The sequence below is a fragment of the Sapajus apella genome, unplaced genomic scaffold (assembly GCF_009761245.1).
Source record: "Sapajus apella isolate SASKATOON/1434 unplaced genomic scaffold, GSC_monkey_1.0 scaffold31, whole genome shotgun sequence".
In the NCBI taxonomy this organism is placed as follows: domain Eukaryota; kingdom Metazoa; phylum Chordata; class Mammalia; order Primates; family Cebidae; genus Sapajus; species Sapajus apella.
The window spans coordinates 5,606,038-5,618,410 of record NW_022436971.1 but is presented as its reverse complement, the minus strand read 5'-3'; the positions used below and the strand labels follow the sequence as shown (position 1 = coordinate 5,618,410).

Below are 12,373 nucleotides of genomic sequence, written 5' to 3'. Positions count from 1 at the left end.
AGAATTGGATGCTAGCCTTAATTCTGTTATTTACTGGTTTGGGAAAGTCTCTGTATCAACTGATCTTTAATTTCTTCATCTTTAATGAACAAACCACTCTGACAGTCTATGCCAACAATTACGATGAAATGAAATAATGAATATGAAGTTGCTTTTAAAAAAACTATCAAATGCTATTCAGTTACGAAGAACTGTAATTGCTAAAGGATAACAGTATTTTCAGTAAACATTTCAAATAATTTATATTGTTTTTTGCTTCCACTAATGACTACATGTGAAACTCAGAAAAATGGTAAGTGGCCTTACTATCAACTTGGCCACATTAATTTTACTTTTTAAATGTTTTATTATAAGAGAAGCACACGACTAAGTCTGCCAAAAGCCAGCAATTTAAACAGAATGATTCTGAAGGTTTATATTATCTTGCCTGTTATTAAAATTTTCTGTAAATGGGAGAAAAGACAGGTTATGAAATGCTGTAATCCACAACAAACTAAAGCACAGTCATTTACTTGCTGAATGCATGACATTAATGAATCTTCAGAATTGATAGTCCCCTTTCAATAAATTTTACTGAGTTCAAAGCTCACATTACACTTTAGCACCCTTTTGCTTAAGAAAAGAAAAAAAAGTTCAAAAATGAGGAAGTACAGGGCAAGAAGTCCCTAGTCTGTCAAAGCCTAAGTTAAATAACAAAAATACAAACACTGCTTTATCCCTAGTAGTTCCAAGTCAATCAGATTACTATGAGCATAAAGACTGGAGTAAAAAAATATATATATCAACACTGTATTTTAAAAGTGTTATTAGAAGAAGAAAAAGAAAGGAAACAAGGAAGGAACTAGCCAGCTAACTCCAGGTAGAAAAATAAGGTAATATTAGAAATACTTAATGTTCTTCACAAGGAGCTGAAGCTGTCAGTCTATAATGCAAAACTGCCAGCCCAGTGATAATTATTTCCCACAATTTTTATTTAAAAAAGATGCTGACTTCTATCCTAAACAATGACGTAAAAAAAAACTGCAGGTATACTGCCCCATCCTATAGATGAATACAATGTGAGAAAATAACTCAATATTTAATACTAAACCACGAGTCACCTTAAAAAGCTGCTGGGGTGGCTGGGCACGGTGGCTCACACCTATAATCCCAGCACTTTGGGAGGCCGAGGCAGGTGGATCATGAGATCAAGAGATCAAGACCATCCTGGTCAACATGGTGAAACCCTGTCTCTACTAAAAATACAAAAATTAGCTGGGCATGGTGGTGCGCGCCCGTAGTCCTAGCTACTCGGGAGGCTGAGGCAGGAGAATTGCTTGAACCCAGGAGGTGGAGATTGTGGTGAGCCGAGATCACACCATTGCACTCCAGCCTGGGCAATAAGAGTGAACCTCCATCTCAAAAAAAAAAAAAAAAAAAAGTTGCTAGGGCACCAACGTTGTTCTAGAAAGTAAAGGAAATAATCATGCATTATTCTGATTCTTACATGAACTGTCTTTCAGGGTAACCTCACAACTGATGAAGGATAGTTATTCTTCTTCTTCAAAGTTCCAGATAAATGATTAAAGAATGACACAATTAACGCATTACCATTTTTGCAACCTCTGGGAAAAAAAATTAATCATCAAAGGCTGCTAAAACCATTAGGTGGATCAGGTTGGTCATCTCAAAATGAAGACAACCAGATACGTGTCTTCTGATATGGTGTAACAAAAAGTAACAGCACCCCATGTTGTGAAAATAAACCAACCAACCCATAAACTATCTGACGAAGCCTCTAGATCGAATTCCACTTTGCAGAAAAGAGACATAAGAACATTTTAAATACCACTATGGGGAAGCGATCAGTAAAATCAAGTGTGGGAAAATCAACAAAGTTTCTTCATCAAATTTTAAATGGAAAGGGGAAAAGAAGATGAACAAACAATTACACATTAAAAGACACATCAAACAAATGCAATGTATGAACCTCATTTTGACTGTGATTCAAATGAAACAGTTGTTAAAGACACTTAAGTCAATTAGGGAGATTAGAGTTAATAAGAAATCATTTAAAAATGTATGATATACTGTAGTTGTTTAGAATCTGATATTACACAATAAAAAATGGAAAAATAAAATTATTTTTTCATGCATCTAACTTTAATATATTTGAGTAAGCAACAGAGTTGCAAATTTGAACAAGTATTTTAGGTTTTTATAAAAAAATCAACACCCCAAAACTATGCATTGAAATTCTTACACTTCAATCAAAAAGTGATTTACTTAGTCAGTAGGTTAAATGCCTACTACCTTAAAAAACGAAAACTTTTCTTCTGAAAGAATAGCACAGAATCTTGCTATTAGGCATTTTCTGTGAATCTCAAATAGCTAACTTAACAAAAGAACAACTTTGGGAATGCAGATCTCAAGCCTTACAGGTAACTGTAATGGTTTTAACATTCACATCTTAAAATCTCCCAGGAAAATAATCTGGAATTAATTCTAACCAGTTCTAATGAGAATTGAGAGAACTTATCTCTATCTTATGATTTCATATTCTTGATATGTGAGCTCTGTAAAATTACTTTAAAAATATGCAAATTCCATTTCCATAGGTATTTTATACCATCAGCCCTGAGACTTGATTCATAAAGAAATCCACTTCATGGATACATAATTAAAATACACATATTTTTTGATCGGACAGCATGAAAGCCTTGCATCATGATTCAGTCACAGGGAAGTGCAGAGTAAACTGTTTCCATGAACAGTATGCAAAGAGAAAATTTATGAAATCCTTCTTAAGTTACTTTCAACCTGGTATGAGTCTATTTGTTGTTAACAATGTTGCCAGTCAAGCTATGGGAAACTGGGGGTCGCAAAAAGAAAATAACACAGATAATTACTAGTTCCAATCAGAGGTGTATTAAAACATCAGATTTCATGCTGAAGCTATGTTAGTCTGTAACACAGAACTGCTGGCCCAGTGTTGATTATTTCCCACAATTGACCAGAATTCCTTCCCTAAGCATCTATTATTAGGCTGGTTTCCTTACCATCTAAAAAAAAGGCAGAGAAGCATATCTAGACTGCTGTTTAATCATAGAGACATCTAAAAAGTCATTTCTATCCAATTTCTAAGTACGCTATGTAGAACCATATTTACTGCCATTTATACAGACACTAAGGCACAACACAGCAGTAAAAATTGAATAAGAATCTGATCTGAAACTTACCCATGAAAAGATGACAGGACATGACAAAATCTTAACAATAAAACAGAAAACTATTATGATAGATCTAATCTTAGGTTTGTTATGTTCCAAATTTTTGTGTCCATCTCATAGGCATGTCTTATGAAGGCGGGGGGAATGCCTGAGCAGTAATAACAGAAATCAGGAGCTGAGCAGCTCCTGTGACTAAAAATTGATAAATGGAGAAAGGTATTAGGCTAAAGATTAGTATATCTACATATTTAATGCTACGAAGTGGATCTTAGGGCTCCATTTGAACAAATTAATTGGTTGTATATGTTCAGTATCCCCAAAATGAGCAAAGGCCCAGAATTTGGGGTGAAGGATAAGAACCATTAAAAAAAATCTAGCCCACTGTGCAATAACGTAAATCAAAATGAACATTGCAACAGATACCTTTGTTACATGGACATTTATTGTATTAATGAGTTTTTTTTTTTTTTTTTTTAAAGCTATACCCACATAATTGGAGGGGGCAGTCAAACATAACCACTAACTTTCAGTACATCTGCTTAAAAGTAGCATTACTTTTCAAAACGTAAGCTAATTTAACTTTTTCCAAACACATAAAAGTTGGCAATAGAATCCCTCAGTCTCAGCTGAATAACTAAAATTATAAAAATTCAAAATAAAGTTTTAAAAAAATAATTTCTTTGACAAGATAGGGATTCATACACAGCCTCTGATGTCGAAAATCCTTCAAAACGTATTATCTACATGGATAAATACATCCTGGAGAGTGAAACAAGGTAACCACCAATTTAATAATTTGGGAATAGGAACAATTTTAATATACAAATATAAACAAAGTTCTCAATGCTCCAACTTCAGGGGTGCAACAAGCCCAAAACATTTTTTTTCTTTAACATATCCAAAAGTAAGAGAAGTATATGGCCCAAGCCCATAAGCTTCCTTAAGTCACAAATATGCTAAATTCAAATCCACTGAAATAACTCTCTGGTAAAATGGCCAGGCATTAAAAGACCAAAGCAAAAACCAGTGTACTAACCTAGTTCAGTAGCTATGTAACTAATGCTTTTCTTATGGTGTGCAAATCTTTTGATAGTGAAATTTCTCTTTCACTATCATGTTTAAATAGTTGACTTTTCAGATGCTCTAAAACACACAAATCAAAAGCACAGACAAGAAAAAAACACACCATTATATTTCATAAAAGAAACATAAGAAACAATACGGGGTCTTTACCTTATTGTACATTAGACCCTCACTTTGAATTTTCAGGAAAGTAGAACTTTTTCAAAAGGCTAATATCTAAAAGCAAAAGCAATTTGGCATGTTTTATCCAACATTAAATATTTTACATATATTATAAACACACACACAAACACACATACATGTATACATACAAATAAAAAGGGTTTTGTTTTTTTTTTTACCTAAATGCAAACTGGATGAGGATCCATGTGATGAAAGTGATGGCGGTGGCGTAAGTGAATGTCCTGGAGTTTGGCTTGGCAGAGGCATGCCTATTGGACTTGGAGAGGAGGAAAATCCCAGACTATTGTAAAATGGTTGCCCTATGGGTGCTAGGCTGCTACTAGATCTTTTGTACAAGTCAGAGCTAGTAGATAGAGACTCTCTCCTTGTGGCACTACTACTTGCAGAACTGCCAACTGAAGAAGAAATAAAAAAAACCCTAATTACATACAGTGTTAACTGAATAAAACCTATCCCCAACTCTCGCTGGGCAATAACAGAAGTGATCACAATAATTATTTTTAGAAACATTTTGGAGAAGATAATTACTGTGATAACTATATATACTAACTTATTAATCATAAAAGGGTATAAATGCACCCCAATAAAGAACCAAATACTTAACAGAGCAGTCATATGTTTCATTATTTCACACATATTTACCACTGACACATATGAGTACTGTGCTTTAATACCCTGGTATGATTTATAAACCCTGGAATTGCAAGTTGTCTGCATTAGGACATGCTAGAGATTAAATTTCATTAAGTTTAAATTCTAGTAGTATCCTAGTCTCTGGAACCTGCTTCTTAGACTTTAACTCAATGCCAAGAAAATATTATACAAATAAATGAAATATTAGTACATTTCCTTCACCATTCACATTTAATTTGTCCTCTAGCTGTGTTCAAAACATAGCCCTTTAAGTTCATATTGGCCCGAATATTAATCAGTTGTGAAATACAGATAGCAGCTAACTCCACAGTATTTTTCACACTACACATTCTCCCTTGTTCTCCAAGTGCATTACAAATAACTAAACTTTCTTTTAGAAAATTAATAGCTTTCAACTGTTATAAAATCAAAGACATGCTTTCACTTATCCCACAAGACTTCCATTCCAAAGATGCCAATAATGCCTCCTGAGCCCCTTACTCAAGGCTGATCAGGTTTTTGTCATTAGATAATACACAATTTCTCTTACCTCATATCCCTTAATATACTGCATACCAAATTTTTACTTAATGCCAAATTTAACTATTATCCTTCTAATCCTTCTTCCTTTTATAGAGCAGCAAATAAAGGCCATGTAGGTCTTGGTGAGCTATACATGCTCAGAAGAGCTAATCAAGATCTGGCTGTTAATCAGCATCTGTCTGGATAATCAAATTCCATAGCATGCATCTATAAGGGCTGTCCAAAACTCTAGTTCTCAAGTCTCATTTAAAGCCCATATATTCAAGTATGTTTCCTCCCTATTTCTAAGGCACTAGCCTCTTTAACAGAATAACTTTTACATCTAAGAGAATTTCAAACTACATTTCTTTTTTTCTTTTTTTTTTTGGTTGGGCTTTGGAGTGTTTTTTTTTTTTTTTCCAAACTACATTTCTGAACCTGCCAAATAAATTTTTAAATGACAAGCTCTATATTCGGACCAATATGGCAAAGCTTTTCAAGGAATTTGTAAGTTTCTATTAAATCTTATTTAATCACAAGTCATACATTAAGTAGGTCATAGAGAGTATAAAGAAAAAAATTAATGAGAGTACATCAAGGTAAGAGCATAATACAGACAGAAAACTTAATTACGTTGGTTTTGCCAAATTCAAAATTCCATAAAGGGGTAAAAAAACCAGGCTTATGCTACCACATTAGGCAAAAGATTATAATGCTATTCAACCTTTTATATCAGCCAGTGCAGTTTCTGAGACTGACCATGTTTTGTTGGAAATTTTACATTTTAAGATATCACAGTAAGAAAATACTAGGTGTCTGTATGTATTTTTATAGCAAAAATAAATTATAAACACATGTAATAAACAGCTGTTTTTGAGTTGGTTTTGGCAAAACTGGCAATGTATGCTATATTAACTGTGCTAATTTAAAAGGACACTGTCAAAGTGATTTTTCTAAAATATGGCTACATTTTAAATTCCTATTTATTTCAGAAAACAATTTGACAATGAAAAAGACAACAGCTCTCTAATGAGAGCAGCGGCATTATTATTCCCTTGACAAATAATCCAAGAAACCAGTTTTGACACATGCAATATTATTTTCCTCCAAAGAGGAAAAGCCAAGCCAAACGTTTAAAAATAATTCAGAAATAACCTTAAACATAAAGAAGCTGGCTCTTTAAGTTTTACTAAATGCCTAAATTATCTCCAACAATATGACTATGAGATATGAACCAAAGTGTACTTAAAATATCTAAGAGGCTAGACAGACTGCTAATCATTCACTGACTGTGTAAAAAGGGCTAAATTACAAACTTTCAATTGTAACAGCACTTTAAAAAAATAACAGGCCATAGAAAAGATGATTTAATTATATGTCACAATGGTTAGGCTTCCTGGCCAACTATATCATAAAATGGGGTATTTAACACTGTTAAACATTAATAATTTCATCATAGAGGTAAGAGAATGACAGTGTATGTTACTTGTATATGTGTATACAGGCACACAACCATATTACGTTTTAGATCTCATGTAAGTGTGTAATTGTCATAACATGAAAAGGTCATGAGCAAATGTGAAAGAGTCCATATGCGTAGCACTTGAATAAATTCCCACAAAATGCCAAAGAGGAGGGAGATGATGGACTCTTCACTGGCATTCAGGGGTGGCCATCACTAATGCTCTCTAAAGCAAGGTAAAATGAAGCTTGTACAGACTGGAGTCAGAATTATAAGCCACGCTTGTAAATAACGAAGGTGTGAAGGTTAGTTTTGGGCAAACAGGGCATCTGTAGGGAATAAATACGTATGTCAATCAATTCCTTAAGGGGGGAAAAATAGTCTTAACTAAGAAACAAATGAAAATCTGAAAGAATTGAGTAGGAGTTTAGAAATCTGTATCAGACCATCAGTGACATACTATGTGAGAAGGGAAACACGGAGTTTAATCAGTGCTCTCTTTTTTCTGGATTAGTTAGGGCCTATCATTTATAGTTTAGAAACTATTTCCACAAGTTTGTTTTTTTATGTTACTTGTTCTTTCAGTTTTTCTCAGAATATTTAGGATTCTTTGGAGTAAACGTTCCAATTGTGTTAGAAACAAGGAATGAGCTCTATGGGAATGCATGAGGTGGACAGAGATACAAAACTCCAAAAGCAATGAAAAAAACTCAAGTACAAAAAAGATTTAACAATCCCAATGTTCACTGATTTTCCCACAGAAGCTCTTATGCTCAGTCTTTACATAATTTTAAGTCAGTCAAGTATGACATTTGCTTATTGTATTTCATTATAATAAATGAAAAAAGATTCTGCATCTAAAAGTTTATGGCTGTTCTAGACCATCCTTCCTGTATATATAAATGATAAAAGTTCAGAAGACACTCCCTTAGAAAACTGGCAAGCATTGTTAATAATGCCTGGCATGTGTTAGTTCTGCCATTTTCCACACCAGAAAATAATATAACTTGATGTGGTAGAAAAAGAGATGAGAAACAGATATTAAGGATTGTAGCAAGTTATGTTACAGAAACAAAATCTCTTGGGGTCCAAATGGCCCTATCCTCATGAAGAAAAGGCTGCCAATTAAACCACTAGAACTGGGTCAGCTGTTTTATCCGTTTCCCGAGTACTGTGGAAACCTCACAGAACATACCACGTGTTATCAACAAGAAGTCAATGTGGGCGTCTTCCGATTTCACCTGGTTCCTCTATCACAAGATCTAGGAACCAGTTTGAGTGGGTCAATTATCTATTTTGCGAAGTTATTTAAAATTTTGATTTCTTAAGTGTTATTACATAAAGCTAAGACACATGAATAGACACCTTTTTCAGTAAATTTCTAGTGATAAAGTCTAACTTATTTAATCCAAAAAAAGATAACCATACTGGTAGTTTCTTAGGGGATTCTATTTAGAACCTTTCATTATTTATACACATACATATGTATTTTTTATATTATGCCAAATTAAAAGCTAATAAACTACCAGAATTTAATAAGAATAAACCATCTAATAAGCACACAAAGATAACTGCTTTAAAATACCAAAAATTTAAGATGGCAAAATATTCACCTCCACAAACATTATGTAGTGAATGAAGACAAGCTAATAATTAGTAAATAATATATTGACCCAAATAAACCTTACTAAAACAAAAATTATGGTAATCAGTTCCTAGAGCCAGGGGAAAAAGGAAATGGATTATATATGAGTAAAGAACGGGCTGCCCGTAGTGAGTCAAAAATTGATAAGTGTTGAGAAGATTTGCAGGATCTTTTTTTTTCCTACAAAATTAAACCAGTAGTCTGGTATTTTATTCCTGTCCTTCCTAAACTACATGCTATTATTGCTTATTTTAAAGTTAAACACACTCATATACCTCCTTCCACTTAGCAGAGTACACACATCGTAAAAACAAACTTACCTGATGACCCAAATCCACTGAGGGCTGAGCCTATAGCAGCACCCAAAGAGTTACCACTTCCAAAGCCAAGAGATGTACTTCCAGGCTGACCAGGTCCATGAGAAAATAAAGAACTACTCTGGGAGCTATTAGTCAAAGAACTACTTCCATAAAATGAATTAGATTGCAGATTAGTGCTTGGCTGCTGTTGCTGCTGCTGCTGTGGTGGCTGAGTGCCAATTGGCCGAAACAGACCATTTGTGCTGCCTGTAAGGCTACTTGCAGTTCCTCCAGCTGCTGCTGCTGCTGCTGTAAAATAAATTTCAGATACTTCTTTAAACTGCCCAGAAAATTATTCTGTATTTTAAAAATCATATCTTAACACTAGAAAAATTTATCCTAAAAATGTCAGTTATACTTACCAGCTTGTGCTGCCGCTGAACTAATTAAAACAGGTGTTGGAGCCATTAATCGAACTGGAGCTCCAAGGCCAGTCCTTGCTCCAGGGCCAACCACTAAGGCACCAGTCTGATCATAATAGGCAGTTGGAGCTAGTACTTGATAGCCTAAATAACATTAAAATAAATGTTTACTAATGAAGCACTATTATAAAAATATGCATATTTATTTTTCCCTGCATTTGTATTTTTGTCAACTAGAAAACACAGCTATTTATACTATTACTATAAAATCCTTAGTTAATATATGCAAAGCAACACATTTGATGAGGTCTTACTAAATGTATAAAAAAGCAATAGAATGTCAATAAACATTTTTTCTCTAAATTTTACTTAGGGGCCACAAAATGAAGAGTTATTTTCCTTTATATAGAAACTACAGTCTATGAACGAAGGGCTGATAGTAGAGAAAAAAAAAAACCACCATTTAGTTAGTTCTTCGAAGAGGATGGATTAAAAAAAACTGGGAGTTAGGCCAGGCGTTGTGGCTCCAGCCTATAATCCCAGCACTTTGGGACTGGTGATCAGATGGGTGGATCATCTGAGGTTGGGAGTTCAAGACCAGCCTGGCCAACGTGGTGAACACTCGTTTCTATTAAAAACACAAAAACTGTCTGGGTATGGTGGCACATGCCTGTAATTCCAGCTCTAGGGAGGCTGAGGCAGGAGAATCGCCTGAACCCGGGAAGCGGAGGTTGCAGTGAGCTGAGATGGTGCCATTGCACTCCAGCCTGGGCAACAAGAGTGAAACTCCGTCTCAAAATAAATAATTAAAACAAACAAACAAACAAACTGGGAGTACCGAGGTAGAACACTGTAAGAAATGTTTACTATGCAACTTCATTAAAGTTGAAAGCCAAGTGCTTCATTGCCACCATTTCCTTAGATTTTCATTTGTAAAAACTTAAACCAAATATTCTATTTGTGAAGATTATCAAGCTAGAGTTTAATTAAAAATCACACAGGCTTTCGTTTTACTGCAGCCTTAAGCACAAAGCAGGTAAATCTGCATTCTTCCCACCTAGTGGAGAATAAAGTTAACTTCTTAACAGCCTTTCTCAGCGGAGATTCAAAATGTTGAACCAAAAACACAGAAAATGATTTAAGTGAGTATTTTGTTAATTCTCTGAAGGATGGTATATAACAAGAACCACTCTGGAATCACAGGAGAAAAGTTAACTATATACACTGTGGATACTTCAGAGCAATAAGAATCAGGCTTTACTCTTTTCTGGAACTCGGTTGAGAAAGGCTGCCTTATAAAGCGACAAAAACTGAGGCTCAATAACCTTACAACTATCAGCAAAAAATGTTTTGGCAATGATTTTTTTCCCTTAAAGAGTGGTGTCTTGCTCTGTTGTCCAGGCTGGAGCACAGTGGCATAATCATAGCTCACTGCTGCCTTGAACTCCTGGGCTTACATGATCCTCCTCCCTCAGCATCCTAAATGGCTGGGACTACAGGTACGTGCCATGTGGCCTGGCTAATTTCTTTTTATTTTCCATAGAAATAGGGCCTCACTATGCTGCCTAGCCTAGTCTTTTACTCCTGGGCTAGTGATGCTCCCCGGCCTCAGCCTCCCAACTGTGGCTGGCCCTAAAGAAGTTTTTAAAAACACAGACTATATTGAAATACATCCCAACATCAATTTTTAAGTCTTATTTTGTTAATTCTATGCAGATGTGAGAGTTACAGTAAAATGAGTGATAATGCAGCATGAATATTTTATTGCCTTTAAACACAGTAGGCTAACTTCAGTTCAAATATAATAAACAGTGCTCAGATAAACAATTCAAGTATAAGATTGACACTTTCACATGCAAAGGCTGTTTTTAGTAAATACAAGGATTCTGACCAAGAATAAGCCTTAGTACATTTCTAATAAAACATCTACATTACTAGTAAATGTCAAGACATACCTACCAGTCAATAGTCTTAACTGGCATATGTGGTGTAGTCCTAAATCCAAGATACACAGAAAATATTCTTGTTCAAAAACATTCTCACTTACTTAACATGTGAATTTGAATTAAAAATAAAAGTAAATCCATTTGGACATCTCCTGATCAATCAAACAGCACTTAACTGCTACTTAACTAAAAAGCATATATAAATTCCCAGATAGGAAACATCCCATAGTCAGCTCATCTCTGAATACCTGTTCTTTACCTTCTAAATCTTTCTCAAATCCATCCATTCTCTTGATGGCTACTTCCTGTCCAATCATATTATATGGTCTGCCCTTGCTCTTCTGTCCCATGTCTGTAACACACTCTCCACAAAGACTGTGGTCTGAGCTTGATATTCAAAGGTATCAATCCACACTCTCACTCCAAACCTTCCAAAGGGTTTGAAAGGAAAAGCAAAACTCTGAATATAGCCCACAACATGATCTGGTTGGTTCCTGGCTGTCTTTGTAGTTTTACCTGGTATTCTTGTAGCTTTTATGTTTTGGGAAAAATGAGGGTTCAAACTCCTCAGAGGTACCACGCTTCCCCTCAGCACAGAGGTACCAAACTTCCCCTCAGTACAGGTGTATTCTGTTCTTTTGTCACAGGATGATATTCTTTCCCACTCTCATTCTGTATTTAGCTTAATTTTTCATGAATTCATCCATTTGACAAATATTTATCAAGTGGCTACCACATGCCAGGCACTATTCTAAGTACCGGGATAAAGGAGGGAATAATATCTTTATTCTTGAGGAGATTATTTTCTGTTCCAAGTGAGATAAATAAAAAACAAGTAAAAAGATATGTTAGACAGTTTTATATATTAAAAGGAGAGAAATATCAGACAGGGAAAGTGGACAGAAGATATTGGGCAATGACAAGAGTGTTAATAATTTGAAGCTGAGGGTTATGAAGAATCTCTATAAC

At 34.8% G+C, this 12,373-nt stretch overlaps 1 protein-coding gene across 25 annotated transcripts in view; it reads right to left on the bottom strand.

Moving 5' to 3' along the window:
• PUM2 (pumilio RNA binding family member 2) overlaps positions 1–12,373 on the bottom strand; it is a 107,023-nt gene that overhangs the window by 29,130 nt on the left and 65,520 nt on the right. For 17 of the 25 annotated variants that reach the window (XM_032294025.1, XM_032294018.1, XM_032294021.1 and 14 more), the window contains 3 exons: positions 9,459–9,602; positions 9,058–9,345; positions 4,634–4,870 (listed from right to left, as the gene is read on the bottom strand). In XM_032294025.1, coding sequence (XP_032149916.1) covers positions 4,634–4,870; positions 9,058–9,345; positions 9,459–9,602 — 669 coding nt within the window. The remainder of the gene's footprint in view (positions 1–4,633; positions 4,871–9,057; positions 9,346–9,458; positions 9,603–12,373) is intronic. The other 8 variants (XM_032294030.1, XM_032294034.1, XM_032294033.1 and 5 more) reach the window with 1 other exon arrangement.